Source organism: Lutra lutra, chromosome 5, assembly GCF_902655055.1.
Source record: "Lutra lutra chromosome 5, mLutLut1.2, whole genome shotgun sequence".
NCBI lineage: Eukaryota > Metazoa > Chordata > Mammalia > Carnivora > Mustelidae > Lutra > Lutra lutra.
In genome coordinates, this window is record NC_062282.1 from 107,160,400 (window position 1) to 107,187,861 (window position 27,462).

At 37.4% G+C, this 27,462-nt stretch overlaps 1 protein-coding gene across 1 annotated transcript in view; it reads left to right on the forward strand.

Annotated features, from left to right (window-relative positions):
- Positions 1-2,472: 2,472 nt before the first annotated feature.
- The window catches only part of ZFYVE16 (zinc finger FYVE-type containing 16), a 40,552-nt gene continuing 15,562 nt past the window's right edge, over positions 2,473-27,462 (forward strand). The window contains exons 1-5 of the mRNA XM_047731641.1: positions 2,473-2,675; positions 17,283-17,391; positions 18,214-20,459; positions 21,359-21,455; positions 24,422-24,583. Coding sequence (XP_047587597.1) covers positions 17,322-17,391; positions 18,214-20,459; positions 21,359-21,455; positions 24,422-24,583 — 2,575 coding nt within the window. The 5' untranslated portion in view covers positions 2,473-2,675; positions 17,283-17,321. The remainder of the gene's footprint in view (positions 2,676-17,282; positions 17,392-18,213; positions 20,460-21,358; positions 21,456-24,421; positions 24,584-27,462) is intronic.

Consider the following 27,462-nt stretch of genomic DNA (forward strand, 5'->3'; position numbering starts at 1 on the left):
AAAATTGCTTGTTAGTATAAGACCGGCCATGAAACAAATGAATAATTGTAATTGTTATTCTCATTTGCTTCTGGTATTTTCGCCATCCAGATTACTAATGGAAAGGGAACAGCTTTGTAAATTCACATTACTGTGGAATTTAAGCCTCTTAAAATAATCAAGATTCTAGTTAACTTTCAAAATAATAAAAAATGCTACGGTCTAAGCGATGATTAGTTAAAGTCTAAGGAATAAATTGGCCAAAAAAGTTACGACTGGAATGATTTCCTGAATTCGAAACCATTTAGTTATAAATTGGGATCTTTAGAGGTCAAATATGACACATGGAGTTTTTCAATTAGTATTACTCAAACTTTGCAAGGACTCTTTTTCATTAATATTTTTACTTGACATTGCATTCCATGTGCAGATTTCTTCTTCATTTCAATCAACAAAAGAAATCATAGGAAATTTAATTGACAAAGAAGCTACAAAAAGAGCTTGCAATTTTATTATATTGCAGCAACCTCTCAACTATTTATGTTAGTAAATAAGAGAATGACATGGAATTGTGAACTTCTTAGGGCAAATTTCATAAATTATCCATTTTTGTAATCCCTACAACTCCTAGCACAATGCACTGCACAGAGGAAATACCCATAAACAAATGTGATACAAAGTATAATTGCATTTGTATATGAAAGGCATTCTAGTTTGGGGGAGTTTGCTTACTTTATTGTTATTTCATATAAATCTTTGTATTCTGCAATATGTTCTTAAAATTTCTAGAAGGGAAATTATTAATTTAGATCATGTGAACATTTCTTGCTCTGATTTGACAAATAACTTTCCAAAATCTTTGTCCTAATTTATATCCCCAAAAGGATGAGTGCTCATTTCACTCCACCTTCACCAATGGAATATATTCACATTTTAAATGAACTGGCTAATTAGATCCACTGGAAATATCTCTTTTGTCTTCATTTCATTATTAATGAGTTTGAACATTAGTAAAATATACAGTAGGCACTGAAATTTCCTGTTTTGTGAACCGACCATTCATGTGTATATTTTTCCTATTAATCTCTAAGATCTCACTGTTTTGTTTCAATCCTTTGTCCTAAGACTACATATATAAGTATGTATTATACTAATACTTCTATCCCAAATAAACATTTGTATATGAGTCTCAGCTATTAGACTGTGGCTTCATAAGGGCGGTTACCCCATTTTATTTATCTGTAAATAACCCCTAACACATAGAGAAAATGCATACTGTACTTGTAGACTTGCTTAGGAATAAATGAGATATTGTAGGCAAAGCATCTAATGCAGTGACTGTCACATAGTAGATACTCAATAAATTATTTTACGCTATCAATAAGTTTTACTGTTAGACTAAAACCACACAATTTCGCTTTAGTAAAATCAAGGCTAGAGAAAAAAAATCAAGATTTAGTATTTTTGAAAGATCACAAACTGTAATTGCGAATTGCATATTTAGAATTTGAACTCAATCTCAAATCCTTCACCATAAATCACATCTGAATGAAATACTACTGATATAACTGAAATTTTTTAAAAGATCTGAGAGAGAGCGAGCAAGCGCTCAAGCACAAACCAGAGGATCAGAGGGAGAGGGAAAGACAATGTCAAGCCCACGCTGCACCCAGCTAGGAGCCCCAAACGGGTCTCCATCTCAGGATCCTGGGGATCAGGTCCCTGAAATGATGACCTCCCCTGAATTAACTGGCTATCCCGTTGCCCCTAACTCTTGAAAATTTTTTTTAAAGACTAGTATGAATTATGAGCTGGTAAAACTTTTTGGCAACAGATGGATTATTCTTACCATAGAGATTATCTCTTCTTCCCTCATTTAAATTTATAGAAAACTTGTAAAAATAGTAAAGCTTAACAAGCACAAACATACATCGCTTGAGTAGCATTTATTTCTCCAGTTGGTTAGCTTTTGTTCTTAGACGCGGGGAGGCAGCTGTCCTTGTGGTCACTGTTAGAAAAGCAGAACTAAACGAGAGGGAAGGGCAGCAGCGTTGGGAACAGGCAGTAAGCTGAAAGGCTTGAAGCTCGGGGGTGGGTGGGAGCATTTTTGTTGAGGCCGGGAGGAAGAGGAGGGTGGCCTCGGTGAAGTAAAAAGGCTTTCTGGGGAGCAGGCCTGGTTAGCTGCCCGGCGGCAGACGTGTCCGGTACAGGCCGGTGCGCCTCGCCAGCTGCGGAGGGGGGCGGGGGAAGCTGAGTCTAGGTCAACGAAGGGCAAAGGAAGCCGGACACTGACGCAGTCTGCCTCCCGATTCCGGCTTCCAGGCGTCTAGTGGGAAACCGAGTCCTCATCTAAAGCCGGTCTTCAAGCTGCCTCATCATCCCACAACCTTCCCAGGCACTTCCGGTAAGAAGCCCGGCACCCACAGCCCGGACTCCGCAGAGCAGCGCGCAGGCGCTTCGGGACCTGGCAGAGGCCGTGGACACGGAGGGAGGGGGGGGTTGTGAGCCGTAGGAAAGCCTCTTGTGCGCCTGCGCTCTCAGCTCTTCTTCCCCACACCCCCCGCCCCAACAGGTCGGGGGGAAAACAAACCCTGAGCCGACGTAGCGCACCCCGGGGTTCCCGGCCGGGGTCGCTCTTCATTCCTCTGCCCGGCGTCGCATCGAGTCCCCAGAGAGCTCCTCTGGGGTGTGGGGAGGTAAGAGCCCCATTAACAGGCAACTTGGCCTCTCCTCACTCCTGCTGCACTCACGGAGGGGGCGGGGTGGCCGCTGGACCCGTCGACCTGGGTGCCGGCTTTGGCCCTCCTTTTCCTCCAAGGGCCGAGCCTGGGCCCCCGACTTGTTCTCTTTCCTAGGCCGCAGAGTCGAACAGGGAATCACGACCCTCAAACCTCGCGTCCGCTCTGTAGAGCTTGGAGGGCCGGACCGGGCAGGGAGGGCAATCTCAGCGGCTTTTTGCCGGGTCCCACCCACCCCGACCGTCTCGAGTCGCCTCGAGTGATCGGGCTGCCAGGGAGCGTCCAGGGGTCCGCGGCGGGTGTAGGGAGAAGGGTGTCCCGCCAGGGAAGGGGCTGTGCCTACCTGAAGGGACTGTGGTTCCCGCGGAGAGGTAGTTTCTGCGCTGGGAGGACTCGGCTCTAGCAGAATCTGTCATCACTGCCCTTGTTCTTTCGCAAACCCCATTCTCGCACCGATGCATTTTCTCATCATTTTGGACAGAAGGATGCGGCGGTGTTCTTTTTTCCTCCCTTTTCTTTGGCACCTCTGAAAAATTCTGAAAGATGACCTGACTTTTAAACTATTAACTTACTTGTACTACCGTGATAGCAAATTATTCCAGACTGAGTGTCCTTGTTTGTTTGACTCGAATGGAAACCAGTCCATACACTTGATAAGTTCATCTTTTTCATTTAACAAAATAGGAAATTGGTTCGTCGATTTAGCTTCCTTAAATTATTATTTTGAGCTTGTTGTCTTCTGAATTGGCGGAAGTGTAATGGTTTTTGACCCAGGAAAACTATATATTTTTTTCACCCCATTTCTCCCTTTTTTTCCCTCCCGTAGATATTAAACTGCATGCTTAGGGTCCAGAACAAAATCTTAAACATAATAAAGATTACGAAAAAATAATAAGCCATAATTTCACCATTTAAAGATAATCAACCAGTTAATATTTTGACTTTTTACCTTCCAGGTTTTTTTTCTCGTGGCATTTTCTTAATTATGATGATTTTATAGAGTTGGATTATCTGCTTTTCTCGCTTAAATTTAAGTGTTACCTATGTTTTTAAAAATCTTAATAAGTATAACTTGATGTTTGATTATACAAGTAATGCATGAGCAAAATATCTTTTGAAACAATTACATTACAGATAAAGCTCCGTTCCCACTTAATTATAATCCCAATGTTACATAATATGATAGTATCACAGTTTTTTAACCCAGTGGGTCTCAGGATCCCTTTACAAATTAAAAAATTGAGAACTAAAAGAGTTTCTCTTAATGCAATATATTTAGTATTTTATAAATTAAAACTCAGAAAGTTTCCAAAAATTATGCATTAAAAGCCCTTCACATGTTGAATTAAATATTTCTGAAAAATATATTTAAAAAATTTAGTGAGACGGGTGGCATTGTTTTTTATTTTTGCAGATCACTAATGTCTGGCTTTGTAGAAGACAGCTGGATTCTCTTATTTGCTTCTCCCTTTAATCTGGTGGGTTGTCTTGTCTGCTAAAGCACATTAGCAAAATCCAGCCATGCATAGATAGGTGTTTGGAAGAGGAAGGACCCCGCTGACCCCCTAAAAAGTTCTGAGGTCTTCCAGGGGTCCTCAGACCAATTTGAGAAAGATGATTTAATTATTGTATTAATGTACTGTTAGGTTCTTCCACAATTTTGCACTATTAGGAACATTTCAAGTTGAAAGTTATTTGTGATGTGTTCCCCCACACAATTGCAAATGTTTCTCTAAAAGTAGAATTAACTTTGGACGCCTGGGTAATTTTCTTTTGTGTCTTAATGTTGGGGTTTAGATGGTTTCAATTAATGATTTGATGAAATATCTTTGCATGTTTTCAGTTGCTTTGGATTATTTTCTTAAATTTTTAAAAAGAATCGTTAATATCAAATGGAATCTCTTTGGGACTGTAGATACATGTTGTTACATTGTTTTTCTGAGAGGGTATACCAGTTTACTATCAGTAGTATCTGAGATGTTCTTTTTATCATACTCTTACAAACATTGAGCACTTTTATTATTAAAAAAATTATGGGGGTGGCTGACTGGCTCAGTTGATCATGTAACTTTTGATTGTGAGTTTGAGCCTCATGTTGGGTGTGGAGATTGCTAAAAAGAAAAATTGTGTTCTGATTTAGTAGGCAACAAATGATATGTGTTCTAACTCATATTACATTGATAGTACAGATTGTGCTTTGAATATTTTTTCATAATTTTATTAGTTGTTTGTACTATTTGCCCATTTATAGTCCAATGTCAATGTGTTTTTCTAACAGATTTTCATTATTTTTTTTTATATTTTAAGGATCACTATACTTTTTTTAGGAAAGGAACAAAATTATCTTTTCTCCTGTTTACAGAAGTAGTGCATTTTTGTAAAAAAAAAAAAAACAAAAACAAGACAAAACTAAAATACTGTAGAGATGCATAATGTGGATATGAAAGACCTGCATAATCACAGATACTATCATTAACAGTTTGGTGTTGGCCGTCCATATTTTTCTTCTGTGTCTTTTTGCTAATACTTTTTTTTTTAACAACTTATTTGTAAAAATGGGTTTGTACTGTGCATGATGTTTTGCAGTTTGATTTTTTTGTCATTTAGCATTATATATTGGCTATTATCCTATAGAAGTACATATAACTCTGGGAAAGTTTTATCCAGAAGGGCTTTAGGGACATTTATTGTAATCTTTAGTTACCTGATGTCAGGCTCCTGTCCTTTTCTATATGCTCTTCCTAGGTAATCTTATCCATTAACAGGTATGTGTTGCCAGTTCCCAAATCTTTTATCTATCTCAGACTTTTCTCCTGCATTCCAGATCCTTATATTCAACTGCCTATTGGACATCTCCCCCAGGATGTTCTCAAGGTACTGCAGACAATAGTCCAAATGTGAACTCATGTTTTCCCTCAGTCCTACTCTTCTCTGTATCGCCTGTCATGGTCAGTGGTACCACCATCTACCCAGTCACCCATGATGGAAACCTGGCAGTAATGCTAGCTTTCTCCCTTGCTTTCACCCTCCAGAATTTCCCACTCTTTAGCCACTTTGCTATAGATCTCCTTTCCTTCTGCTTTGCCCTCATCATCTCTCATCTGAACCATTTTAGGAGTCTCCTTCCTATTGGTTTTGTTGGTTTTCTGGTTAATCTTCTATGTTGCTGCCACTTTTTTTTTTTAAATCATGAAGAGATGCTTTAAAACCATTTTTTGTAAAATGCTGTAAATTTTTTATTGTAAATCTGAGAGTACATAAATGGTCAGGTGAGTAGAAATATTACCTAAATAAAATAGGTTATCATATGTACACATAAATAAACTTCTTCAGAATAGGGAGTATATCTTATATTCCTTTTGTATTCTTAGTGTATGTGGTAGATTACTGGCACGCTAAGTACATCTTAGTTGAATGAAATGGGAAGTATGTGCAGCTTCAAATTTCATGTTAAAAGGTTTCATGTACAGTACTTATATCTTATATAAATTGTTGAATTGTGTTATTATTTATCTTACCTTTTCTGCACCTTTTTAGGCACCTCAGATGACATAAAGCTTAGTAGTACAGTGCTGTATAGAGATGACTCTGTAAATAGGTTTTCCATGAATTCCATACTTTTTTAGAAAAATTTTTTTTCTAATGAGAGACTATTTCTAGATTCCTATGATTCTCATTTCTGTGCTTTATGTTTTTAATATGTTCTATATTCAAAGTTCCTTTACTACTTTTTGCTATTATATTTCTTAATGTAATGTTAATGTTTATCAAAGGGATACTTGTACGTAATTTAAAGAGTAAAATAAGACTATAGGGCTTAAAATGAAAAGTAATAATCTTTTGCCCCAGTCCTCTCTCCTGAATCCCACTCTGCAGAAGCAGCCTTTTTCACTTTTTCAATCAGTGTTCCTCATCTGGAACATAAGTTGCAGTACAGTTTCCTTAAACCCCCCCCCCCCCCCCCCCCCCCCCCCCCCGTGATGGTTTAAAACTAGTAACACTTTTAAGCATCGGAAAGAAGGTAGTTCCTTACCTAAAATGGATGCCTTAGGGCATTAAGGCTTCATTCTCTAATAGAACCCTTGCTGAGAAAGGCTCCTGCAGAGTGAATAGACTATTCAGCTCTTTATTTTTTGTTCAGCTCTTTTTCACCTCTAGGTTTTTAAATAACCTGCTTACTTTTACAGCTATCTCCCCATCCTACTGCAGTTTTAAGTATTATTTACCAATTTCCTATTATAGGAGATGAGAATTTAGGTTTGTTACACAAGCCTCCACCTTTAAACATTGCACTTTTCATCATCTCTTATTTGCAGATTAGTTCCATGCTAATTTTTAATTAAATGACTATTTAGTGTTTACATCATTTAACCATGTGCATAATGTGTACAGGTAAGCCAGGTATATTGTACTATTTGTTTGTAATATAATATTTTGGGTTTTTTCCCTAGAGTTTATAATTACCTTAGTTTTGTTTTGTTTTTCTAAGATTTTATTTATTTATTTGTGAGAGAGAGAGTGCACAAGCAGGGGGAATGGCAGGCAGAAGGAGAAGCAGGCTCCCTGTTGAACAAGGAGCCCATGTTGGACTCCATCCCAGGTCATGACCTGAGCTGAAGATAGACGTTTAACTGATTGAGCCACCCAGCTCTCCCTACCTTAGTTCTTCTGTATTATCTACCTCTTATGTATCTTTACGAATGTATGTTTTATATCTTTTTAATGTATCCTATATATTTTAAGATGTTATTTAAGTAATCTCTACCCCCAGTGTGAGGCTCAAACCTGCAACCCCAAGATCAAGAGCTGCACCCTCCACTGACTGAGCCAGCCAGGCACCCTTCCTTTATAACTTTAATTACTTAATTAACTTTTTAATTTTTAAAGAAAGATTATATTTATTTATTTGAGAGAGAGTGAGAGAGAGTATAAGGGAGGAGAAGGTCAGAGGGAGAAGCAGACTCCCTGTGGAGCTGGGAGCCCAATGCGGAACTCTATCCTGGGACTCTGGGATCTTGAGCTGGAGGCAGTTGCTTAACCAGCTGAGCCACCCAGGCGCCCATAACTTTAACAACACTTCAGACAAAATATGTAAATCTCCTTTTGGTAGATTCAAAATGTCTGTTGTTTGTTTTGTAACATCTTTCCTGTAATTGCCTACCACTCTGCATCTGTAGTCTTGCCTTGCTTTCTAGGCCTATTGTTGCATGGCTGTCTTTGAGGTATGTCCTTTTATGATCATCTGTGCATTGCATTTGTCTCTCCCTGTGTTGAATAGCCTGTTTCCGACTTCAGCCCTTCCTCTTTCTTGTTGTCTCCCTCATGTTGATAGAATACATATTCTAGTAGGCCCCTGAGAAAGACTGAAGGGGAGGCAGTGTTTTTAGATTCTTGCCTGTCTAAATATGTTTTTTAAAATTCTGCCCTCATACTAGCTGAATATAGAATTCTAGGTTGTAAATAATTTACTTTTAGAATTTTGGATGCATGGTTCCATTGTTTTCTACCTTCTAATGTTGCTGCTGAGAAGTCCAGTGCCAGATACGATAACCATTCCTTTATATGTGACCTGCTGTTGCTCTCTGGAAACTTTTATATTTATTCACCAGGTTTGTAGTAAGCGTAATTTTTGTGGCAGGCATTGCTCAAGATACTTTGAATATATTGGTGAACAAAAATACAAGATATCTACCCTTATGCAGCTTAATTTCTTGGAGGGACGAGTTGTTCCAGATGGTAAACAATATAATAAATATATTATACAAAAAGTTAGAAGGTTGTAAAGTTAAATGAATGCTTTAGAACAGAGACAAAGGTGAACAGGATGGGATGGGGAGGTCAAGAGTGTAGGGGAAAGGTGGGGGATGCTGTTACAGCCTGAAATGGGTTGATCTTTCTGTAAATCACTCAGGTATTCTGAAATTTCACAATGATGAGGCTCTCTAAGGATTTTTCATTCATTGTGTTGGGCCTTGACTGGGCTTTTTCCACCTGGTGATCATATCCTTCAGTTCTGAGGTATTGTATTTGACAATTTCTTCCTTTGTTTATTCCTATACTTTTTTTTTTTTTCCTGGACTTCTTGTTACTTGAGTATCAGACCTCATTAGATTAAATTTCTAATCTTTCTTCTTATTTTCTTTCCCTTTCTTTTTGTTTTACTCTCTAGGATATTTTCTTAAGTTTATTTTCCAATGCCTTCACTTCATTAAAAAAAAATCTTTTTATTTTAGAACAGTTTTAGATTTATAGGATTATTGGGAAGATAGTCCAGAGAGTTACCATTTACTCCCCTACCCAGTTTCCCTATTATTACATATTACATTAATATGGTACACTTATCATGATGAGTGAACCAGTATTGATACCTTAGTATTAACCAAAGTCCATACTTTATTCACATTTCTTCAATTTTTCCCTAATACGTTCTGATCTAGGAGTTTATCCAAGATACCACATTACCCTGATTAGTCTTGTCTCCTTTGGTTCCTCTTTGTTGTGACAGTTTCTCAGATGTTCTGTTTTTTATTTTCTTGAGAGTTTTGATACTAGTCCACTATTGAGAAGAATGTCACATGTGGTTTTTCTGATGTTTTTCTCATAATTAGATTGGGGTACTGTGTTTTAGGAGGAAGACAACAAGATAAGATGCCATTGTCATCACATCATATCAAGGGTACATATTGTCAACATGACTTAACACTGTTGATGTTTTCTTTGATCCAATGGCTTGAGGTAGAGTTGGTCAGGTTTCTTCACTATGAAGTTATTTTTTCTCCCTTTCTGTACTGTACTCTTAAGAAGAAAATATGTGCAGCACACTTAAAGAGCAGGGAGTTATGTTGCACTTCCTTGAGAGCAAAGTATCTATGCAAATTATTTAGAACTTTTCTGTGTGGGAGATTTATCTTGTTCCCTGTTTATTTATCTCAGTATGAACTCATTTTTTTTAATGCTATGGGTAATAAGCCTGTACTAGTTTATATGTTTTATTGTTCAAATTTCTAGCTTTGGCCTTTGGGAGCTCTTCCAGTTGACTCCTGTATTCTTTTGACATACCTCCTTCATTGTATGCGTGTATACATCCATGCATGCATGTGTACATGCACTTTACTTCTGGGATTACAAGATGCTCCATGCTCATCTTGTATATTTTCTGCCCCAATCTTAGAGTCAGCCATTTCTCCAAGGAGCCTTGGTTCCTTTTGTTGGAGAAACCATGTTCTGGGTGCTAAGTATGATGTCTTGGTTCTAGGCCCTGTCAGCTAACAGAGCAAGAGATATACATGTTTATACTAATATCTATAAGTATTTCAAGTAAAAAATTAGGACAGATATGTAACCATCTCTATCCATATTAAGCTACCTATGAGTTTATACCAATGTCTCCAATTCAAATCCATTACCATGTGGATCATTTTAGCTTCCTTCTCTTTTGCTTATCTAACCTTCCCTTCCAACAGTGAGAAACCTGGCTCCTGTCATCAGCTATCCAATTACTTTTTCAATCCAGTATACGTGTATAATGGTTCAGAATTGTTAACGCATACCCCCTTGGGAAACAGCTTTATGAACTAGAGAATAATGCTTGTGTTCCTTCAGCCTTACAGACTCCCTCATTTCCAAAGGTAGCACTATATTCCTCCACCCCTTTCAGTAAGGTTGTTTTATATATTTGTAATAAATTTGGCTCTTTTCTCACATTCAGCATTCCATTCTGAAATCACCCAGTTTTCTAAATAATTTTTTAATATTTGAGTATGTTAAGGTTTATTCTTTGTGCTGTAACCTGACAAATGCTTAATGTCTTGTTTTCATCACTATAGTGTCATACAAAATAGTTTCACCACCCTAAAAAAATCCACTGTGCTTTACCTGTTCATCCTATCCCTTACCCCAAACCACTAGTGATCACTTATGTGTTTACTCTCTTTGTAGTTTTGACTTTTCCAGAATGTCATACAATTAGAATGGTATGGTATGTAGTGTTTTTTGGTTTTTGGTTTTTGGTTTGTTTTTGTTGTAGATAGAGATAAAGCAAGCAGCTGGGGAAGGGCTGAGGGAATCCTAAGCAGTCTCCCACCCAGCATGGCACCCAATGCAGGGTTCAAGCTCATGACCCTGAGATCCTGACCTGAGCCAAGAGGTCAGATGCTTAACCAACTGAGCCAACTCAGAAGTCCTATGTACAGTGTGTAGATTTAAAAAAATTTTTTTTTAAGATTTTTATTTATTTGACAGAGGGCAAGCATAAGCAGTGGGGAAGGGGCAAAGGGAGAAGCAGACTCTGCTGAGCAGGGAGCCCAACTCGGGGCTCAGTTCCAGGACCCTGAAATCATGACCTGAGCCAAAGGCAGATGCTTAACTGACTGAGCCACCTAGGTGGCCCCAGTGTGTAGATTTTTAAAAATGGGCTGCTTTTACGTAGCAATACATATTTAAAACTATCTATGCCTTTCTGTGGCTTGTTAGCTCATTTCTTTATATCACTGAATAGTATTCCATTGCTTGAATGTAACAGTTTATTTATCTATTACTTACTGGAGGTCATTTTGAATACTTCCAAATTTTGGCCCTTATAAATAAAGCCATTATAAACAATCACACCTAAGTTCATGTGTGGACATAAATCTTTATAAATTAGTTGGGTAAATATCTAGTAGTATGAATGCTGGATCATATAGTAAGACTATAGTTTTGTAAGAGACAAACTAAAGTGGGTGTACCATTTTGCATTCCCACCCGAAGTAAATAGAGTTCCTGCTGATTGGCACCCTTGCAGCATTTGGTATTGTCAGTTGTTTGGATTTTAGCCATTGCAATTGATGTAAAATGGTATCATTGTTTTAATCTGCAGTCCCTAAAGACAAACGATGTGGAGTGTTTTATCATATGTTTCTTTGATAGCTGTGTATCTTCTTTGGTGAGGTGTCTGTTTGGAACTTTTGCCCATTTAACTGGATCGTTGGTTTTCTAATTATTTAACATTAGGTGTTTTTTTGTAGACTTTGGATACAAGTCCTTTATCAGATAGGTATTTTGCAAATATTATCTTCCAGGATGTGGCTTTTCCTCTCATTCTTTTAACAGTGCCCTTTTCAGAGCAGATGTTTTTAGTTTTAATAAGGTCCAGCTTAATCATTTTTTTTCATGGATCATGCCATTTTTACATTTAAAAACTCCTCACCAAACCCAAGCTAATGTAGATTTTCTCATGTTTTTCTCAAGAAGTGTTATAATATTGAACTTTACATATAGGTTTATTACCCATTTTAAATACATTTAGGTCTTTTATCCATTTTAAAAACATTCAGGTGTAAAGTCTGTTTCTAGGCTCATATTTTTGCATAGGGATGTCCAGTTTTCTCAGCACCACTTGTTGAAAAGACTAGCCTTTCTCCTTTGAATTGCCTTTGCCCCTTTGTCAAAGATGCATTGACTGTATTTGTGTAGATTTATTTCCCAGTTCTCTATTCTTTTCCATTGATCTATATGTCTATTCTTTTGCCAGTAGTATATTACCTTGATTATTGTAGCCTTCTAAATTTAAAATCAGAGTGAGTTGTCCCAATTTGCTCTTCTTTTTCAGCATTATGTTGGCTATTCTGTCTTCTTTTCCATATACACTTGAGAATTTTGAGTTTCCTAAGTCCTACAAAATAGCTTGCTAGTGTCTTGATTGGGTTGCACTGAGAACTGACATCTTAACAATATTGAGTCTACCTATCCCTGACAATAGAATATATCTCCCACTTATTTAGATCTTTGATTTTTATTATTAGTATTTTGTAGCTTTCCACATATAGGTCCTTTATATATTTTATTAAGTTTATACCTAAGTATTTAATTTTTTTGAGGTCCTATCATAAATGGCATTTTTAAAAAAATTCCAAATTCCAGTTGTTATCTTGCTCATATATAGGAATGCATTTGATATTTGTTATTAACTTTGTATCCTATGTCCATGCTGTATTCATTACTCTATTTCAGGGGGTGAGTTTTGAGGATTTTCTACATTGAAAATCATGTCATTGCAAATAGAGACAATTTTATTTATTCCTTTCCAAATGGTGTACTTTTTATTCCCTTTTCATGTTGCACTGGGTGGGGGGGGGTATTTCATTTCAGTACTATGTCTAATAGGAGTTGTGAGAGAAAATATCCTTTCCTTGATCCCAGTCTTTGGTGGAAAGGCATCCAGTTTCTCATCATAATGTATAATGTTAGCAGTAGATACCTTCTAAATACTCTTCATCAAATTGAAGAAGTTCCCCTCTGCTCATAATTTGCTGAGAGTTTTTATCATGAGCAGATGTTAGGTAGTCAGATGCCTTTTTTTTTTTTTGCATCCATCAATATGATTATATAACTCTTCTTATCCTGTTGATATGGTAGATTATATTAATTAATTTTCAGAGGTTGAACCAACCTTGCATACTTGGATAAATCCCACTTGGTTGTCATGTATAATTCTTTTCATACATTGTTGGATTCTACTTGCTAATATTTTGTTGAGGATTTTTATGTCTGTGTTCATGAGCAATATTGGTCTGTAGTTTGCCTTTCTTGTAATTTTTTTTTTTAAGATTTTATTTATTTATTTGACAGAGAGAGATCACAAGTAGGCAGAGAGGCAGGCAGAGAGAGAGAGAGGGAAGCAGGCTCCCTGCTGAGCAGAGAGCCCGATGCGGGACTCGATCCCAGGACCCTGAGATCATGACCTGAGCCGAAGGCAGCGGCTTAACCCACTGAGCCACCCAGGCGCCCCTCTTGTACTGTTTTTATTTGGTTTTGGTATTAGAGTAATGCTGGTCTTATAAGTGAATTAGGAAGGGTTCCCTCTTCTTCCTTTTTCAGAAAGAGATTATGAAATATATTTTTCTTCCTTCCTTAAATGTTTGGTAAAATTCACCAGTGAAGCCACCTGGATCTGGTTATTTGTTTTATGGAAGGTTACTAATTATTGGTTCCGTTTCATTAATAGATACAGGGGTGTTTGAGTTATCTGTTTCTTTTTCTTTTTTGTTTCTTTTTAAGATTTTATTTATTTATTTGTCAGACAGAGAGTGCATAAGCAAGGAGAGCAGGAGGCAGAGGGAGAGGGAGAAGTAGGCCCCTTGCAGAGTAGGATCATAACCCGAGTGGAAGGCAGACGTTTAACTGACTGAGCCACCCAGGCAGCCCATGGGTTATCTGTTTCTTCCTGTGTGAGTTTTGGTAGCTTGTGTCTCCCAAGGAATTGGTTCATTTCATCTGATTATCAAGTTTGTGGGCATAGAGTTGTTAATAATATTCCTTTATTTTCCTTTAAGTGTCCATAGCATCAGTAGTTATATCCCCCCTTTCTTTCTGATACTGGTAATTTGTGTTTCTCTCTTTTCTTGATTAGCCTAGTTTATTAATTTTACTGATTTTTTTCCAAAGAAAAGAGTTTTTTGTTTCAGTGTTTTGTTTTGTTTTGTTTTGTTTTCTATTTGTCTATTGGTTTCTTTTCTGTTCTTTGTTATCTTTGTTTCTACTTGTTTAGTTCTCCTTGCTCTCCTTTTTCTAGTTTTCCAAGGTGGAAACTTAGACAATTGATTTTTAGATCTTTCTTTTTTTAACCTGTGCACTTATGTTATAAATGCTCCTCTAAGCACTGCTTTCACTGCATCCAACAAGCCCCACTTTGAATTTTAAGATTTTTGCTATCACTTTCCATGATCACTTTTTCCCCCTCCATATATTCTTTATTTGTGGCTTACCATCCTTGTGTCATAGTTGCATTGTTATGTTTCTGAGAATATTAATTAGTTTCTTTGAAGTTTTCTTCTATTTCCTGCATTGTCTTTTTCTCCAAGTTCCTTTTGTTTGTTTTGGTGTCTGTGTTTTTGTATACTATTATATAGGGTATAACCACAATTTAAAAATAGAGGTAAAAGCAGCGCCTGGGTAGCTCAGTGGGTTAAAGCCTCTGCCTTCGGCTCGGGTCATGATCTCAGGTTCCTGGGATCGAGCCCCGCATCAGGCTCTCTGCTCAGCAGGGAGCCTGCTTCCCCCTCACCATCTGCCTGCCTCTCTGCCTACTTGTGATCTCTGTCTGTCAAATAAATAAATAAAATCTTAAAAAAAAAATAGAGGTAAAAGAAGTAATGTGCTTTGTTAAATCAGGATGACATACCATTGTTACTGAAAATTCTTCTGAAGTTTACCTGTTGCCAGCATAATTATTGTTCCTTTTAAGATCACCTTTTCCTAAGGGTACTCAATCTTTGGAGTACAAAAGTGTCACTCCAGAGTGGTCACTTGTGAATTTCTCTTTATTTAAATTGCTTGGTATGAGTTACCTTTATCTGTTGAGTTGTGTTTTTCATCAATTCTAGAAAAATTCCTAGGATTATCTTTTCAAGCATCCTTGTTTCATGCTCTGTAGCTTCCGTATGGGACTCCATTCCCATGATGGATGACTTCTACCATCGATGTCTCTTCACCTGTTATAGTTTCCTCTTTCTTGTCTTTCTGGGCTGCATTTTAGGTCATTTCTTCAGTTAGGTTTTCCAGTTCACTCAGGTCTCTCTTAAGCTTGTTACATCTATTTAACTCACTTTAAAGTATCCTTATTTTTTCTGGACCTCAAGTATTTTCAGTTTATGGCAACTATCTTGTAAAACACTCTCATTTGTTCGTTTTTCTCACTTTTTTTTTTAATTTTATTTTTAAGATTTTATTTACTTGACAGACAGAGATCACAAGTAGTCAGAGAGGCAGGCAGAGAGAGAAGAAGGGAAGCAGGCTCCCTGCTGAGCAGAGAGCCTGATGCCGGGCTTGATGCCGGGACCCTGGGATCATGACCTGAGCCGAAGGCAGGGGCTTTAACCCACTGAGCCACCCAGGTGCCCCTATTTCTCACTTCTTACTATTCCTCACCCCAGGCAACTTTTCACATGTGCTTCATAATGTCTATTTTTTTGTTTGTATGTATTACTGCAAAATTTGTGTTGTTTTTATTGAGCTTTAAAAAGGTAACAGTATGGAACAGATTGGAAATTTTTTTTTTTTTAAAGATTTTATTTATTTATTTGACAGAGAGAGATCACAAGCAGGCAGAGAGGCAGGCAGAGAGACAGGAGGAAGCAGGCTCCCCGCTGAGCAGAGAGCCCGATACGGGACTCGATCCCAGGACTCCGAGATCATGACCCGAGCCGAAGGCAGCGGCTTAACCCACTGAGTCACCCAGGCGCCCCTGGAAATTTTTTTTTTAAAAAAAGATTATTCGCCAGAGACCATGTGAGGGACATTGCTGTACAGTGTTTCACTTTCTGGGTTTAGCTGACTGCTTTATTTTGATATCACCTAACTTGTCCCTCTATGCTTGGATTTCCTATAAATACTCAGTTCTAAATGCTTGATTAGATTCAGGTTCAGTTTTTTGGGGCAGGAATACATTATATGTGATGTTGTATCTTACCAGGCACATAATGTTTGGGTCTTCCTCATTTATTGATGGTAAAATTGATTAGTGGAAGTCAGATGTGTTTGCCTATTCCCACCATTATAAAAGTTACCCTCCAACTTTTCATCTCACACTTCTAGAATATATTGATAACCATTGCCTAGTCCGTTAGTTGCATTAAGGATTTCCAAGAGATAATTTTTAAAATTTTAATACCCATCTGTATTTATTGATTGGAATTCTTATCTAAAGAAATTTCCCTCAGCAGCTACTTTATTATTCTAAAGTACATTTTGTAAATAAAGGGGTGGATAAATTATTGGCTCTTTTCCCTTAATATATGAACTCTCAGAGTAATAAGTTTGTGCCCTGGCAACCCTCTAATGAGTGGTGTTATCTGTTTTTGTTTTTAGTATCATTGTGATCTCTTGGTTTTTTATCTATTTGATTTGGGTTCAGTACTTTGTAGCCTTCATTCGTCTGATGTTTGGTTGTCCCATTTAAGATGGTAAAAGCCCCCTATCAATTAGGCTACTTGCCCTTTTGATTTTATCCCTTTAGTCATTGATAGATTCCTTTAAGGTGTCGGGCTCATTTGTGGAGTTGGTTTATCTCCTTTATTTGTAAAACTAACTTATTTGTACCTCTTTCGTATGTTCATTTTCTATTTCTTTAACTCCTGCTCTTAGTTTATTAGTCTTTAAGCTTTTTTCTGTTCTGATATAAGCATCTAAAGCTCTAAGCATTTGAAGTACCACTTCTGCTGAATCCCACAAGTTTTTGTATGAAGTATTTTTATTTGTATGTAGTATGTTTTATATTTTTGTCTTATATTTGGCATATGGTACTTACAACTATTTTTAACTTTGAATTATGAATTCTTTGACTTATGTAACTTATGTAACATGAGTTACTTAGATAAGTCTTTTAAAATTTACAATAGTGTATGTATGTATTGTTGTTACAGTTGGTTTTCATGTCATTTTGTATATAAGGAGGCAGTTTCCCCAACTAAATTATAGATTACTCAAAGCAGTTTGTATCTTTTTCTTATGTTTCTTGGTATTCAGGAGATGGCATAATATTTATATGTTAGAGAATTAAACAAACTTTCATAACTTTTTATTTTCTAGGCATATAAGGATTAAATTCTGAATAAGTGTACAAGAAGGATGGACAGTTATTTTAAAGCAGCAGTCAGTGACTTGGACAAACTCCTTGATGACTTTGAACAGAATCCAGGTTTGTTGGTTTTTAATTTTTGATACTAAAGAAATTTTAAGTGTCTGTGATTCAGTTATCCCAGATATAGAGTACTCTTAGCAAAATTTGGTTTCAGTTTTGGTCACATGGTCATATTGTGTAAGTTCACATTTCATTTTAACATACTAGTCTGTTCTTATACTGAATAGAACCAATAGCCAGAAATAGAAGTAAAGAAAGTAAAAGTTTTCTCTACAGATACAAATTTAACTAAAAGACCTTTAAAATCAACATACGAGGGGCCTGGGTGGCTCAGTGGGTTAAGCCTCTACTTTCGGCTCAGGTCATGATCTCAGGGTTCTGGGATTGAGCCCCGTGTGGGCTTTCTGCTCAGAGGGGATCTGACTGGCTCTCTGCCTACTTGTGATTCCTCTCTGTCAAATAAATAAATAAAATCTTAAAAAATCAACATACGAGCCAGCTAAAAGCAGCTTAAAAACTTTATATAAACTGGTATTTCATTAATATGAGAGATATTTTACTCATCTAATAATGAAGACTAGGAAACCAGAGAGAGAACCAAGAGGTTGGATTGTTTTTCAGCTCTACCTCAGTCTGGTTTTTATAGTGCACCTGAGTTATTTTGAGTGGAACTTCTATCACACTTGACATCTACACTGAAAAGTAAAAACCCCAAGTAGTTTAAATAAAACTACTTTTGGAGATTATTATCATTTCGTAAGAGAGTAATCTATTTCTGATCTAAACAAAAGTTTAGTTAGTTTAGGAATCTTAAAAAACGTATTTGTGATAATTTTGCTTTGGCTTTCCTGAATAACATTATATCTCTATTTTAATTAGATGAACAAGATTATCGCCAAGATGAGCAAAACGCATATGATTCTAACCACTGTTCAGTTTCTTCGGAGTTGGCTTCCTCACAGCTGACTTCACTGCTACCAAAGGATCAACAATGCATTAATTGTTGTGCCTCATCAGAAACATGCTATGAAACAAATCAGATTTCCCTTAACAAAACACTTGAGGGACTAGCTTCCATACAAAATGAAAAAAATGTAACAGGACTTGATCTCCTTTCTTCTGTGGATGGTGGCACTTCACATGATATCCAGCCTCTCTATATGGGACGATGTAGTAAACCTGTCTGTGATCTGATAAGTGACATGGGTAACTTAGTTCATGTAACTAATAGTGAAGAAGATATTAAACAGTTATTGCCAGATGATTTTAAGTCTAGTGCAGATTCTTTGATTGGATTGGATTTATCTTCAGTGTCAGAAACTCTTTGTGCTTCTTCAGTGGACCATGTCAGAGAGGAACAGAATGATGTCAACTCTGAATTACAAAACAGAGAAATTAGTGAGACTGAAGAATTGGGTACAAAAGTAGATACAGCAACTTCAGATTCATGTAATTATAGTGTGAAAGAGAATTTAAAGGATAAAAAGATCTTTAATCAGTTAGAACCAGTTGTTGATTTTAACATGCCATCTGCTTTGACTCAACAAAGTTCCAAAATGTTTGATGCCAAAGACAGTCTACAACACAAGGACCAGCCATGTGAATTACTGAAAGCCGATAATGGTTTGGTAAAAGAGGAAGTAGACGTGGCAGTCATAGCTGCCACAGAATGTTTAGTAGAAGGAGACCGCACAAGTGCTTTGCCTTGCAGTTTTCCAGAAAATGAAGATTTATACTTAAATGATTCAAATGCAAAAGATGAAAGTTTCAAATTACCAGACTTTTCCTTTCAGGAAGATAGGACTGCTATAGTTATAAAACAGTCTGCAAAAGAAGGCTCAAGAGATGTAAATCTTAAAGATGATAATCAAGATGTAACTCAAGATTCCTCTCCAGCTCTACATGTTTCAGGTGAAGAGGTATACTCCTCACTGACCTGTCTTCCAGTACCTGGGTCTTTGTGTGGATCATTAATTGAAAGTAAAGCACATGGTGATTGTTTACCACAGAATGAACATAAAGACAACATACAAGATGCAGTGCCAGTACATGAAGAAATACAGAAGAGTGTTATTCTGGATGGGGAACCATTGGAGGAGACTAATCTTTTGAAACAAGAAAAATGTAAAAACATAATGGAACAGGTGGGAAATAGAAAGGTAGAGTCCAACCCGATGATAATCAGAGTTGAGTCTTTGGATCACCCTGGTAATGCAAATTCTTCTACAGCTACAGAATCTCAGATGGAGGCTTCTGGTGCTAATGCCCCAGAGTTTCCTGATCATTGTGATAATCTCCCTTTTTCAGGCAATGATATCGATGGGCAAGACTTAGATTATTTTAATATTGATGAAGGCATGAAAAGTGGTGCACTAATTAGTGATGCTGAACTTGATGCCTTTCTGACTGAACAGTATCTTCAGACCAGTAACATAAAATCGTTTGAAGAAAGTGTGAATGACTCAAAATCTCAAATGAATCAGATAGACATGAAAGGCCCAGATGATAGGAACGTCAGTAATACATATTTCAATGCTGAAACAGGCGCTACTGGAGAAAGTCCTGGCATTAATATGATTTGTGAAACAGTTGATAAACAGAATACTACAGAAAACGGTGGCCTTTCTTTAGGGGAAAAAAGTACAATTCCAGTTGAACAAGGGTTATCTAACAGTAAACCTGAGATTACAAATGAATTATCAGTCTCTGATATTAACAGTCAATCTGTTCATGTTGGGGGGGCCAGACCAAAGCAGTTGTTTAACATTCCATCAAGACCAAGGGGTTCAAAGGAACCAAATAAACCAGATGTTCCAAATACGCCTGAAAGTGAGCCCAGCGTAGCAAATATGATTGTTCCAACCACTTGTACTACCGATTCTACAACTGATCCTCAGGTTAGCTTCAACTCTAATTACATCGATATAGAAAGTAATTTTGAAGGTGGATCCACTTTTGTAACTGTGAATGAAGAATCTCTACCAGTAAACACTTGCAAAGAAGGCATGGTTTTGGGCCAGAAACAACCTACTTGGGTTCCTGATTCAGAAGCTCCAAACTGTATGAACTGCCAAGTCAAATTTACATTTACAAAACGGCGACACCACTGCCGAGCATGTGGGAAAGTGAGTTATAAAAATCTTTGTCTTTTATTCTTTTCAGACATTTTAAATGAAATTTAATGTGACAGAAAAGCTGATTAAGAGATGATTAAAAGTTTTGGCTAGTTTAAAAATCATTTTTCATCTACGTGGAAATATATAAACCACTGTCATTTTTCAGATTGCTTGAGAGTGAATTAATGTCACCTTGTCTTGAATATAATGTACTTGGAAATGAGGAATGCTAATTACTAGTTTTTGTGATATCTAAGAATATGTCTTTATCCCTCTAACATTAACACATGAGATGTCCCAAATTTAGTCATATCCCCCTGTGTCATTGGATTAATTTCAAGACCACTCTGCAGTGCTACAGTCTATATCTAGGGAAACATAGAGTGGGGGGAAGCAAATTGGCTGCCACAGCTTCAGAATGTTGAAGCTGACCTTGTTTGCATTCTGACTGCTTTGTCTGTAAACTCTAAGGGTTGCCTATAGAAATAACATTGCATTTTTTTATTCAGCAATTTCCAGTATTATGTTGGTCTCAGATCAACTCTCCTCTCTTTTAGAATAATAATAATACTCTGCTTTTAAAAGTTTTAAATAAAGAACCACAGGAAGCTTTTTAAATTTATAAACTTATTCATTAAAGAAAATTTTTTTCTTTTCTAATTAACAGAATTGATTTAAAGGAATTCTTCTTGTCAGACACACAATTTTAAATTGCAGAAATCTCACTGAAGTAAAACAAAAAAGAACCATTTTAATAACTACCTGTGATTATAGTGATTAGAAAAATTATTTATGTAATCAGAAAAATGGTGTTTGGTTAATTAGATTTTGGGCTGCCTCCTCCCCTGCCTTCCATAGGTATAAACATGGTTCACACAAAACCAAATTTGATATTTTATTCTTTATAGGTATTTTGTGGTGTCTGTTGTAATAGGAAATGTAAACTACAATATCTGGAAAAGGAAGCAAGAGTATGTGTAGTCTGCTTTGAGACTATTAGTAAAGGTGAGTATTAACCTGACATATTTTCTTCCAGTAATTGAATATATCTTAAAAACAATTGGATTGTGACAAAGATAAACTTCTTTATTTTCTTAAGGCGAGGACCTAGTGTTGACTTATCTGGCTTAGGTGGGACATCCCATGGCTTGGTTTCTCTTCTTTTTGTTCTACTCTCACAATTAATACTACCAATCTGGAAAGGAAGCATTCAGTTTCTGGAGTGGCAGTTCATTAACTTTTAACAGGTACCAAGTCCCTAAATGCTGCATTTCATCTTCCTATTTGTTTTGTCATCATCATTGCCATCTTTATCATCTTAATCTAAAAATTTACAGAATACTTAACAATAAGTAGAATTCAGTGTTATAAATTAATAGCATAAAGCAAGATAATAGTTCCCACCTTTTTGAAAATTATACCCTAAGATGGGAATGCAAAATAAGGTAATAATTTTTATGATTTTATAGATAAGTTCATAGGACTGTCACAGTATTGGCACATTTTGTCTCATACATTTTTTCCCTTCTCAATTTTGGAATTTTGTTTGTATGTATTTCCCATTGTTTCTGGCTCCCTAGCTTAGCTACCATTATCAGCAATAATCTTGGTGGTCTTATTTGTGTTCTCACAGAGTGTGTGTGTGTGTGTGTGTGTGCATCGTATTGTGGGTTTTTTCCCTCAAAGACACATTTGGCCTTTGGAGTACTTGGCATTTTCAAAGATTTGTTGACAGTTTAATTCCCAGCAAATAGTACTTGGGACTTTTCAATACCAGACCTGTATAGTAGCTCAGGTACTGCTTCCTGTTAGCCAGGAGAATAAATACCTGATAATAATTTGTTTTTCTCTTTTGAATGAAGATAAATTTTTTCAGCAATTCTCCAAAAAGCTCTGATGTGAGTCTATTAGCCTGAGGTAAGCTGCTTTTCTCCCTGCTGTTGACCTCTGCTCTGGAAGATAATAGAGTGTAAACTTTTTATATTTCCATCTTACCAACCTTGTTTATGAAGAGATTAGTTTAAGACTTTATAGTTGTTTTATTTTTTCCTTTGCTATTTCAGTAGTCTAGAAGCCTGCTGGGGCTATTAGCCAGACAACCTGTTGGAATTCAGAAATATGAGAGCAAGTTCCCACATAATTCTCCCTCCCCACTTGAAAATAATTAGCCATTAAGATTTGAAACATTATTTGAGTTGACAGTTCAGATTTCTGGGTGAACATTAAAACATTTTAACTGTAAGGGTCCAGGAGAGGAGAAGGTATAGTCATTGAAGAGACTCAGTAGGATATTGAGATCATGCTTTGGTTTATCAAAGAAAATATCTTGGAATGAATTTGGTTATCTAGTTGTCTATTTTTATTTATTGCGTTACGATATCTTATAGAGTGTATTTTCACTTAGGGTTCTATTTAACACTAATTTCTATACCACAAAAAAAACAAATACCAGTTATTTTAATATCAACCTTAGGGTGGAAGATGGTAGAAGTGATCATTTAAAATAATGTTATTAAATAGGATGAGAAAGATAGCTCAAGGTTTGTAAGACAAATTCCATGAAGGATTAAAAGAAAAGATAGTTTAATTAGAGATTATGGATAATGAGGAAGTTGTGCTGAGACTGTATAAGTTTCAGGGAATCTTGCATGTGAGTGCCATTAGGTAGATTTGGGGCAAGTTGGACATTACTCAAAACCCAGGGTAAGATATATGGATTTTATTTCGTGAGTTGAAGCCATTTCATGACAGTGCTATCATTCAGGGGTACTCAAGGAGGATTACTTTAGCAGTGGTGACATTTATAGCAGATTGGTTTGGAGAAATGATGAGGGGAAAGCTACCAATGCTGTTCCATGTCATTTGGATGAAAAATCATTCAGCAGTATTCAAGCACTATTTTGCATTTTGGAGTTCCAGCTGTGAACAGAATATAGTCCTATTCTCATGGAGCTTATTTCATGGAGATTAGGTATGTGGGGAGAGGTGGACAGTAAGCAAAGACATTATCAGATGGTGATAATATCCTAAATTAGAGTAGAGTATAAGAGGGATAGATAGTAACAGATTGGTGGCAAGAGTTGTATTTTTTTTTTAAGATTTTATTTATTTATTTGACAGACAGAGACCACAAGTAGGCAGAGAGGCAGGCAGAGAGGAGGAAGGAGGCTCCCCGTAGAGCAGATAGCCCGCTGCAGGGCTCGATCTCAGGACTCTGAGATCATGACCCAAGCCGAAGGCAGAGGCCTAACCCACTGAGCCACCCAGGTGCCTCAAGAGGTAGTATTTTTTAATGATAGGCAGAGTTAGGCTTTATGATAATATGACATGTGAGCAGAGACCTGAAGTGAGAGAATAAAGCTATGTGAGTTTTTATGGGAAGAACAGTCCAAATAGAACAGCAAGAGCAAAGACTAGGTGAGTGCTTGCTTGACTTGTTGAAGAACCAGGAGGCCTGGATGGCTGGATCATAATGAACAAGTGGGATAGTAGTGACAGATGAGGTCAGAGAGAGAGCTAAGTGGGAAGGCAGAGGAGATAGGGATATAGACTGTGTAGGTTTTGAGAGCCACTGTAACAACTGAAATCTTCACTCCACTTGGGAAGCCATTAAAAGATTTTAAACAGAGGAATGATGTGATAGGGTTTATGTCTTAAAGAAATCACTCTGAACTGTGTTGTAAATAGACTATAGGAGTACAAGGACAAAAATAGAGACAGTCATATTAAATAACGGTTACTTTCTTTAGTAGATAAACGTTTACCAAATACAATATTGAAGTAATGATTGGTAGCTTATACTGAAGTGGAGTGCTGCCAACTGGAGAAAGGACATTATCTTTGCCAAGTACTACTTTTTCTTGCTTAGCCATTGATTTCTTTCTCTTCACAACTTGAAAAATAGATAATTTATCATAATTTACTTTGAAGTTCAAAAGTATTTCAATATTTTAATATTTTTCCCTTTCTAGCTCAAGCATTTGAAAGGATGATGAGTCCAACTGGTTCTAATCTTAAATCTAATCATTCTGATGAATGTGCCACCATCCAGCCTCTTCAGGAGACCCAAACATCCAGTATACCTTCACCTACAACTTTACCGATCTCAGCACTTAAACAACCAAATGTTGAAGGTAACTAGAAGAAAATGATGTGTCTTAGACTAAAGATAATTTTTTTTTAAGATTTTATTTATTTATTTGACAGAGAGAGATCACAAGTAGGCAGAGAGGCAGGCAGAGAGAGAGAGAGGAAGCAGGCTCCCTGCTGAGCAGAGAGCCCCATACAGGGCTCGATCCCAGGACCCTGGAATCAGGACCTGAGCTGAAGGCAGAGGCTTTAACCCACTGAGCCACCCAGGCGCCCCCTAAAGATAATTTTTTAATGGAATTTCTAGTTTGATAAGGTTTAGTGAAGACAGACCAGACTAGATATCAGAAAGAATTTGGCTAACAGACACATGAAAAAATGTTCATCATCATTAGCCATCAGGGAGATTTAAATCAAAACCACATTGAGATACCATGTTACACGTTACACCAGTTAGAATGGCCAAAATTAACAAGAGAGGAAACAACAAGTGTTAGGATGTGGAGAAAGGGGAACCCTCTTACACTGTTGGTGGGAATGCAAGTTGGTGCAGCCACTTTGGAAAACAGTGTGGAGATTCCTTAAGAAATTAAAAATAGAGCTTTTATGACCCAGCAATTGCACTACTGGGTATTTACCCCAAAGATACAGATGTCATGAAAAGAAGGGCCATTTGTACCCCAATGTTCATAGCAGCAGTGGCCACAATTGCCAAATTGTGGAAAGAGCCAAGATGCCCTTCAACAGATGAATGGATAAAGAAGATATGGTCCATATATACAATGGAATATTATCCTTCCATCAGAGAGGATGAATACCCAACTTTTGTATCAACACGGATGGGACTGGAGGAGATTATGCTGAGTGAAATAAGCCAAGCAGAGAGAGTCAGTTATCATATGGTTTCACTTACTTGTAAAGCATAGGGAATAATGTGGAGGACATTAGGAGAAAGAAAGGAAAAGTGAATTGGGGGAAATTGGGGGGGAGATGAAGCATGAGAGACTGTGGACTCTGAGAAACAAATTGAGGGTTTTGGAGGGGAGAGGGATGAGGGATTAGGTGAGCCTGGTGGTGGGAATTAAGGAGGGCACGTATTACATGGAGCACTGGGTGTGGTGCATAAACAATGAATCTTGCAACACTGAAAAAAATAAAATTGCATAAAATAAGAATACAGGGAACTGTATTCTTATAAAAATACAGGGAAATAAAATACAGGGAAATAAAAATACAGGGAACTGGTATGCATGTGTGTTAGAAGGTTGGAAGAGCAACTCAGAGAGTGAGTCAGAGACTGCTAACTATTGGAAGCAACCACTGCTCCTAGGGTTGGAGTAATGAAAGGCGGAAGGCAATATTCTAGAACTCAGTTTCGGAGTACTAAGAGGTGTTTGGTTCTCAGACCTGGAATTCAGGGTGTGACTGGTGGTACGATTTCTGGAAGAACACCAAATAGCAAATGCTGGAACCATCAAGGGGCTTCATAGGATTGGTGTTTAGTTGAATTAAGGAGTATTCCAGCCTTGATGTTTGGAGTACTGCAAATCACAGGGCATGCACCTATATCTGGTGGTACCACTGCTGCAAGGATCCTGGCAGGAACTAGAAACAGAATTCTTTCTCTTCCCACTTCCAGTCTCCCACCAGTGCTCTTGGCAGAACGTGACCAGAGCCAGCCAACAAGGGGGTCTGGGAGTTGTACTTTTCCAGACTTCGACCTGGCATCAAAGAGCACCTTATAAAAGGGTGGGCTGGGTTTGAGAAACAATAGGTAAATAACTGGCATACCTCCCCTTTTTTTTTTTTTGTTTGTTTTTTTTGTTTTTAATTTTATTTTTTATAAACATATATTTTTATCCCCAGGGGTACAGGTCTATGAATCACCAGGTTTACACACTTCACAGCACTCACCATAGCACATACCCTCCCCAGTGTCCATAATCCCACCTCCCTCCCAACCCCCCTCCCCCCATCAACCCTCATTTGGTTTTGTGAGATTAAGAGTCACTTATGGTTTGCCTCCCTCCCAATTCCATCTTGTTTCATTTACCCTTCTCCTACCCCCTTAACCCCCCATGTTGCATCTTCTCTCCCTCATATCAGGGAGATCATATGATAGTTGTCTTTCTCCGATTGACTAATTTCGCTAAGCATGATACCCTCTAGTTCCATCCACGTCGTCGCAAATGGCAAGATTTCATTTCTTTTGATGGCTGCATAGTATTCCATTGTGTATATATACCACCTCTTCTTTATCCATTCGTCTGTTGATGGACATCTAGGTTCTTTCCATAGTTTGGCTATTGTAGACATTGGTGCTATAAACATTCGGGTGCACGTGCCCCTTTGGATCACTACGTTTGTATCTTTAGGGTAAATACCCAGCAGTGCAATTGCTGGGTCATAGGGTAGTTCTATTTTCAACATTTTGAGGAACCTCCATGCTGTTTTCCAGAGTGGTTGCACCAGCTTGCATTCCCACCAACAGTGTAGGAGGGTTCCCCTTTCTCCGCATCCTCGCCAGCATCTGTCATTTCCTGACTTGTTAATTTTAGCCATTCTGACTGGTGTGAGGTGATATCTCATTGTGGTTTTGATTTGTATTTCCCTGATGCCGAGTGATGTGGAGCACTTTTTCATGTGTCTGTTGGCCATCTGGATGTCTTCTTTGCAGAAATGTCTGTTCATGTCTTCTGCCCATTTCTTTTTTTTTTTTTTCTTCTGCCCATTTCTTGATTGGATTATTTGTTCTTTGGGTGTTGAGTTTGCTAAGTTCTTTATAGGTTTTGGACACTAGCCCTTTATCTGATATGTCATTTGCAAATATCTTCTCCCATTCTGTCAGTTGTCTTTTGGTTTTGTTAACTGTTTCCTTTGCTGTGCAAAAGCTTTTGATCTTAATAAAATCCCAATAGTTCAT